The sequence below is a fragment of the Lycorma delicatula genome, chromosome 8 (genome assembly GCF_047948215.1).
Source record: "Lycorma delicatula isolate Av1 chromosome 8, ASM4794821v1, whole genome shotgun sequence".
Taxonomy (NCBI): Eukaryota; Metazoa; Arthropoda; class Insecta; order Hemiptera; family Fulgoridae; genus Lycorma; species Lycorma delicatula.
The window spans coordinates 69,754,115-69,762,390 of record NC_134462.1 but is presented as its reverse complement, the minus strand read 5'-3'; the positions used below and the strand labels follow the sequence as shown (position 1 = coordinate 69,762,390).

The following is an 8,276-nucleotide window of genomic DNA, read 5'->3' as shown; positions in this document are numbered from 1 at the left end:
GGTTTCATCAGAAAAAAGGTTGATGAAACTTATCGCGAAACCAACATTTAAAGATAGAATAATATATAATGAAAATCTTTGTGCAGTTCAGTGTACTAAAGAAAAAATAAAATTAGATAAACCTCTGTATGTGGGTCTATCAGTGTTAGAACTTAGTAAGACACTAATGTATAATTTTCATTATAATATAATGAAGAAAAAATATAGATCTAAGATTAATCTTCTTTATATGGATACCGATAGCTTTTTTTATGAAATAGAGACTCATGATTTTTACCAAGATTTACAAGATGAAAGTTTTATTGAGTATTTTGATACGTCTGATTTTCCTGTTTCACATCCTCTTTTTTCAATTAAAAATAAAAAAGTTTTAGGTAAATTTAAGGATGAATGTAACGGCATTCCTATAAAAGAATTTATCGGATTAAGAGCAAAATTATATACTTTTACAACTACAAAGGGGATTACGAAAAAAGCTAAAGGAATAAAAAAGAATGTAGTAAAAAACAAATTAAATATCAACCATTTCAGAAACTGTTTATTGAAAGCAAGTGACGATAGCAAAGACCTTTATGTTCAAATGAAACTGATTCGATCAAAAAAACACTTAGTTGAAACTGTGACAGTAAACAAATTAGCATTAAGCAGTTATGATGATAAACGTGTTGCAGTTAATAACATATTAACTTTACCTTGGGGGCATGTTGATATTCCTTTAGAACTTAAACGTTTATTTAATCATTAAATTATTTTCAATTTTGTTTTTTCTTTTCAGTTAAAAATGTACAAAAAATCTTGTTATTATAGCATTAGAGTAACCAAACCGCTTTCATTAGTAGCATGTTCAACATTAAGTGTGGTTCAAGCAATAACTAGTGGCTTAATAGAGGTTACAGATGAATTAAGGCATTTATTTTTAATACTAGACGAAAATGAATTAGATTTTAAAGTTAATGTATACAGCAGGTTTAATTATAAGAATGTAATCGATCCGAATATATGTTATTATTGTTTACTAAATAATTTTTTCTCACTTACATATCTTTCAGTTAAAGAAATGGTTGATAACTATCTTTGTGTTCATTTGACTAAAAATTTAAATATTGATGATGAAGAAGAAAATTATATATTTTCTGTTTTAACAACAGAAACTCTCAATAACATTGTATCAATTTTAATTAATAAAAAACATAATAATTCCGTAAAGATTCACTTTCTTACAGAAAGATCGAATAAATGGTTTAGTTATTTATTTAGTAAACAATATAATTCTATATTATATAGTAAAAATTGGTAATTTTATCAATAATATTTTAAATAAATATTTATTGTTTTAATTAAATTAATGTATGTATTATTTTATTATATTAAATAAAGATGTATTTAGTATTTTATTATATTTAATAAAATGTATCCAGCATTTTTTATAGTCAAAAGTAAATGTTTTGTAAAAATAAATAATTTTTCAAAGTTTATTTCAGTTTTTATTTTATTTCAACCTTTTTTATCATTAAAAACTAATTATAAAAAGGATAAAAGGTAGTTATTTTTATTAAAATAAGTTACAATACATTTTTCTGAATTAATTTATTAAATAAAATTTGATTACAAATTTCAATCAAAAATATAATTTTTACATGAACTTATCCATAATTCTTTCTTTATCCTAAATTCACACAATTCCTTTTAAACTTCTTTTTTAGGATAAACATGAAATTTACTGATAAATTCAGTGAACTGTTTTAAGATATTGTTACTGTAACATAGCAAACCAAAAAGCTCATGATCTTTAGTTCCAAATCTGATTACTTTTTGGAAGAATTCATTATACTCATAATAATTTCCATTCTTAAAAAAATAAAGTAGTCCGTTGTTAAAACGAGTAACCCCATCTATATCTGCCGGTATTCCAGGAAACAGATTGGATACAAGATCTGTTCGAGCAACAGTGAATGAACATTCATTTATCTCCCCTACAAAATCTTCATTATAAATCACATAAGTTTTTCCAGTATATGTATTTACGATACCATTAATCGTACAAGGATGACCGATGTTAAAGTGTGAACATACATTCCTAGGATAGCCTATGACCAACTGTTGAGTATTAAGATTGAACATAAACAATTTATGATTTTCAATTAATACTATTTCTCCGTTCGGTCTCTGGTACATCGCATCTATTCCTTTGAATGTATCTAAAGAAAGAAACTTTAATCGTTCAGTAATTTCAAGTGGTCTATAATAATTTTTGCTATCATATTTACTGCTGTTCGCAATATTTATTATCCATAACTGTTTTTTGAATATTACATAAACTTTACCATTTACTAGCAAGTAATGAATTTTATTCTCATCATCTTCTTTTATTGCGCACACGTCGGTAATAACCTCTGAAGACTTAGGAACAGTAGTAGATTTAGTCGTTTGAACAGGTTTAGCAGTAGTTGTCATGGCTTTACTGCCATAAAGCGACTGAATGGCTAATATATCGTCTTCGCTTAAATTTGAACGTTTGTTTAGTAAAGGGTACATGAGAGCATCTTTATTAAAAGAATGGCGAACACCCAAGGCGTGACCAATCTCATGCATCAACGTGCTCAGAAGGTTGGTTTTGTCTTTTTCCTCTTTACCTTCAGGATCAAAATTCCAATTCTCCTCTTCATCAATGTGAATTTCTATGGGTGTGTTAGCAGTGTTAGGAGAAAACGCATGCGCCAAAACACCTCCAGGTCCATCAAATTTGCTCGAGCATCGAACTTTATCGTTTTTGGCACATGTGTGGATACCATATTTGTCAGAAATTAGGATATCATATCCGTAATAATCATGTTTGAAACTTAACGATGTGTGCTTTGCCCATTCATCAAAAGCTATGTTAGCTAATTTCATCTTTTCAGCCGTTGCTCGTTGGTAGTGCCATTTCAGTTCTGGTTTTCTCCATATGATTCTTGAAACTACATACGGTAATATATCTGGTACACCGCATCGAGGCTCACGCATTAAAGCGATGGTCTTACTATTTAACTCCCCATTAACCGGAAGATGAAAAGATTCTTGAAACAGTTTTACGGCATCTTTTACTGCTTTTTCATCAGTTAAGCTTGCATTATCTCCTTTGAGATATCCATAGTCCAATAGAAATTTATTAGAATCAAATTCATCTGCATTTATAGAAATTGTTGTGATAAAAAACGTTATGAAGTATATGATAATCATCTTATTGCACTGTTTTAAAGACTGAACGTAACAAATGGAACATTTCATTTAAATACATTCCAAAATCTTATTGTTTAGAGGAGAAGGGATAATTAAACCTAAAATAAAAACAACTATTTCTTTTTTAACTTATTTATTGTTCTTTAATAATCAAAATACAAATACATATTTTATTTGATGTTAAATTTTAAATACAATTTTATTTCAAATTAAAATTTATTATTCTTCACTCCAGTCTTTTTCATCTTCAGGAAACAGTTGAAGAATCTTGATGTCTGGATCTTGTTGCATGTAGTTGGGTAGATCCTCATAAATTTTAGGCGGAACATACCTTCCGTAAAGGTCGATAATAACCTGCTTAGGAAGGTGACGTAGAACGTTACGTCCGGGACTGTTTAAATAACACTCTTTTGCTTTTTCTATAGCATTTCCCACCGTTTCCAACATATAATAAAATTTACTTTGTTCACTCCACCACATGTGTAACCATATAGCCTTTTTCATAGCGCAATTATGTTTTTCACCAAAAGGGCATACTTTATTTATTGAAGAACCGAATAAATCGATCGGAGGACAATCGTAACCGTCAAGGTCTTTTATTATATTCCGTTTATTGTTTAGTATTTGTTCTAACACTTTTTTCTTTTCTTTGCACTTTACATATATAGTACACATTGGTGCTAAATTTTCAAAAATGGTTGATAACCTCAAGTGTTCAATAAAACCCGAATTCCAATTGAATCCGATTTGTTTCTGAAAGTTTTGTATTGCAACTCTTGTAGTTTGAGATGAAATATCATAGTAGTCAAAAGGTGGCTTGAATAGATATTGCTCGAATCGGAGCCCATCCAAAGAAATTAAAACTAATTCTTTAATGTAGACATCAGCGTTGGGTAAACGAAAAAAAGTAAAGTCTGATATAAAGACAGACATGTTGACTTTACCGACTAACAGACTAAACTGGTTAGGAAACGTTTTTGACTGTGCCAGTTAAAGGAGAATATTGCATTATGCAATCACTTATCATCAAACAATAGGCTGTTGTGTTGTCGGGAATGTTGGTAGAAGTTTGTATCTCGATTTTAATATCGACCGCGCCAGTTTTCAAAGTATCGTTTTGTTTTGAACAATCTATAAAGATTAATGGCATAGCATAGTACTTGGATGGGGTAATTAACGCAGCCGCTGAATTCCTGTTATAATAAGATCTATAGAAACTCTTAAACATTTCGTATAATATAATGCTATCTCCTTGAATGTGTTCATAAGGATAATATACTGAATTCAGATACAAGCGTATGTTATTAAGTGAAATGGTATCAAAATTCGAAGCTCTTTTTGTTGCGTCTCCTTTTCTCGATGTTTGAAATCCAATGATAACATAATGAGGTTTTTCCACCTGCGTTGTTGTTTTAACTGTCCAAATTACATCTTTACTGATAGGTAGAGTTGGGTATTCGTACAAGTTCCACTTTCGGAACATCATCAAAATCGGTTCATCCTTATCTACCAGTCTAAGAAGTGATAACCGTTTTTCATCCGATACGTTAACATATGGTATTTTCCAACTAATTTTCGTTATTGTGAAGGTAAATGTTTTTCCAGCTGGAACGACAACAGCATTATTATTAGTGGAAGCCCGAAGCAGAATGAGTTCCTGTTTAACGTTTAGCAGTATCTTATTATAATCTTCAAAAAAGCCCAAGAGCATCTTCAGCGGAAGTAATACCTTAAACTTTGCCGATTCACCATCGATATATACACCGTTGACCGGTTGGATATCTTCAACACCGTCCGATGACCAACCATGCATAAAAATTGAATCTTTTTCGAAGTTTCTCAGTGATAGAGCATTTTTCATCGTTGAAGTTATCCCCACATTTCTCACCCTATCCACCTCCTGTCCTGCAATTTCATAACGAATTTCATCGAAAAGAAACGCGCCAAAATTGTTGCATAGTTTTAGTGTTGAATCTGAAACTCCATTAGCATCACTATACGTTCCGTTGATGAGTAAATAACTTTCGCACGGAAGCGTGTATACATCCTGTTGCTGGACAGGAATTCTTATTTCATCACTATTATTAAATGTAGTTGATGCATAAGGATAGTGAGTATGAAATTCTTTACCCGTAATGCTTTCATCAAATACCGCGTTCGCAGTATCAACGTCTATTATCTGTCCGCTCATTGTTGTAATACTTTAAAACCTAAAGATTCCAAAAATCGTACGTTTTCTCGTGTTAGCCGTTTAAGCTTCGCAGGTTGACTAGTCGTTAACGGGACTATGGGAGGGAATTTATATTCTGCTTTATCAACGAAAATCAGCACCATCGTTTCTTCGTCTTAAATGCAGTCTCACCGTCACTTCTTCACCACCGAAACTTATCAGTTCTGAATTTTGATTATAAACGTGCACAGTTATATTCCGTATAGACTTGGTGTTGACCGGAAGATAAATGACACTGTGCGGTACTTCAATTATCTTATATCCCCGTCCAACTCTGGGATAGAATTCGTGAATGATATGACCTTCTTCTCCGCCTACAAATGAACCGCGGGCGATGTTACAACTTATACGTATTGCATTTACAGATGAAATACTAACAGGTTTCTGAGATGTATGCCAGAAGTTTGCTGGTAGGACCATTTCATCAAATCCCAAAAGAGTACGGATAGAATGTGGTTTTGTAAAATCTACTATTTCAGTACAAAATAAACGCGAGTGCATCGTCGTAGGTTCGATTAAGATTTTAATCAAACATTTTGCATCATTTTTATTGCGGTTTCGTTGTTTACCTTTATCATTGTCAGTCGCGTTCGATTCATCGCAGTTGCCCATCCCATGTTTCAATTTAATTTTCAAATCATCAATCTCATACATCCCCGGCGGAAGCTTTATCGATTTACTGCCATGGTAACCGTAATAAAACATATTATTTTTTTCTTTTTCTACATTTTGAATGTTATTATATGACATAAAATCAATCAGGCCGATTTCCCACGCGGCATCGCCGAGTTCTATCGGAGGGAAAAAATCTGCAGACAGTATAGAAGATTTTCCGTTTAGGCAGAACATATCAGAAACTTTAAACATAGATGCCCGCAAACAACTGAATTAAAATCCTGTCTGCGGTCTAAATTATACTGGATGTTGACTTTCTCTTTGTTGGATTTAAGATATTGGACTAGCTCTTTAGGTGGCTGTAAATTACCGTAACTGTCAAAATAAAACACGTTCGCGTTACGTTTTTTATAACAAACCCAATGCGTACCCGGATTGAGGACACTGTCCAAGTTCACTATTCCCGATTCGAATTTATTTATTCTAGCTGGTAAAGTATCGCGCATGAAAACACCTCTGAAGTGGGGTAAATTAATTTTTCGCGCAAACCGTATTAACTCCACATCTGATAAAGGATGAATGGGGAGTTTGCGTAGTAAATTTAATGCTTTTTTCTGCCTTGACGACGACGACGACGACGACGACTGCGACCTGCAGACCGGCGTTTTTTTACGCCGCATCCGGTTTTAGATCGGTACGGTTCAAGATAAGCACCTTTCCCCTTTTTTCTTATAGTTTTTTTTCGCACACCTCTGACTGAAGCTTTCTTCAATCTTCCGCCGAATTTACTCTTTATTTTCATAGCGTTTGTTACAGCCCACGCAGCAGCCTTCTCTGCAATGCTGGAATCGGGCGCGGATACCCTTTGCCAAGCTCTTTCCGCTAACTCTTTATCAGCTTGTGCTCTTCGCCGAGAATCGTTGTAGATACTATACGCTATATCATGCGCCTTACAAGCTTTATCGAGTGGATTTATACCAAGATCGCCTCTTTCCAATCTTTGTTTTAGTTTTGTTCCGGGTCCGCAATATTGGTAACCGGGTATGTGAGCCTCGAAAGGAAGAAGATCTACAGCCCGATTGAGAACTGTTCCTACTACGTTACGTGCAATACCGAAAGTTTTACCCGGAAGACTTTCGATCGAACTTATCAATCCGTTTCCTGTTTTACAACTAACGTTACACTTGTTCGTGCTCTTCATTTTATCCCCAACTAAAAGTCTTCGGTCAATGCATCCGTATTTAAATCAGATTCTTTTTCAGTTTGAGTTACCGCATCTTTCTGAACCTCGCTTTTCAATCGAGAAATACTTTCCTCTAATCGCTGACGAACAATGGGGTCATTAGTATTTTTACTTCTTAAAGGATTTTCTATTTCTTTTCCTATCATATTTTCTATTTTAGCGATGATCTCATCGAATTTCTGTTGAATAAGGAACCGTACATATCTCATGGTCACCAAATCGTTTTCATCATCTGGATGAGCGGCGTTTTTGGCACGAGCTCCTTTGAAATCTACCACTTTAAAATGTGTTTGTTCTTCACACGCTAAAAAATCGTGATCAGAGGCATATTGCTCGATTAAATATATGCAATCGTCCATGTTAACAGCATCATCATAATATTCCGCTGATGCTAGATTGCAAATCTTTTTTTCGCGGGCGTCGATATCACCCTCTTCAGTAATCCCAAACGGGATTCTTGAACCAAATTCTGTCTGTCCTAACCTGTTGACTGGCATGATCTCAAATGACTTGCTTACAGTGCGCCTTCTCCTTTTATTAGTCCTCGTTCTTTTAATTCCTCGACTATCGATACAATTTCATTATCATGTGCGGTATTACCTGCCTTTTTTGACGCGATCAATAGTTTTAGCCTCTCACAGATTTCGTTAGGATCATCAAAATAAACGTAATCGACTTTATGGTTTTCATTCAAAGTCATTGCAGATGGTACTAAACCTTCACCTCGTTTTTTCGAGGTGAACGGTGGAAAAAGCTTGCTTATTACTTCCACATACTTAAATCCCGAATTAGTCTTTACCCGTTCCAGAGCGGAATTATTTCTTCTGTGCGCATTTGTTGCGATTAAAATTTTCCTATATTCTTCCAAATCTTCTTCAGTGAATAACTTCGGTTTTTTCCAGAAAAGTAATTCGAACAAACCTCGGCTTGCAGGATACTTCACTTCTCTTATCAGGATGTTACTTTCCT

The 8,276-nt window shown here is 33.5% G+C and overlaps 2 protein-coding genes across 2 annotated transcripts; both read right to left on the bottom strand.

Annotated features, from left to right (window-relative positions):
* Window positions 1-1,122: 1,122 nt before the first annotated feature.
* Window positions 1,123-3,219, bottom strand: LOC142329478 (matrix metalloproteinase-18-like). The gene is made up of 2 exons (XM_075374148.1): window positions 1,722-3,219; window positions 1,123-1,133 (listed from the first exon to the last, which is right to left on the bottom strand). The coding sequence occupies exons 1-2, from the start codon at window positions 3,217-3,219 to the stop codon at window positions 1,123-1,125; spliced, it is 1,509 nt and encodes a 502-aa protein (XP_075230263.1).
* A 964-nt stretch (window positions 3,220-4,183) lies between these two features.
* On the bottom strand, window positions 4,184-5,410 carry LOC142329477 (uncharacterized). Its single transcript, XM_075374147.1, has one exon. It carries the CDS (start codon window positions 5,408-5,410, stop codon window positions 4,184-4,186), a length of 1,227 nt encoding a protein of 408 aa, XP_075230262.1.
* Window positions 5,411-8,276: the final 2,866 nt, after the last annotated feature.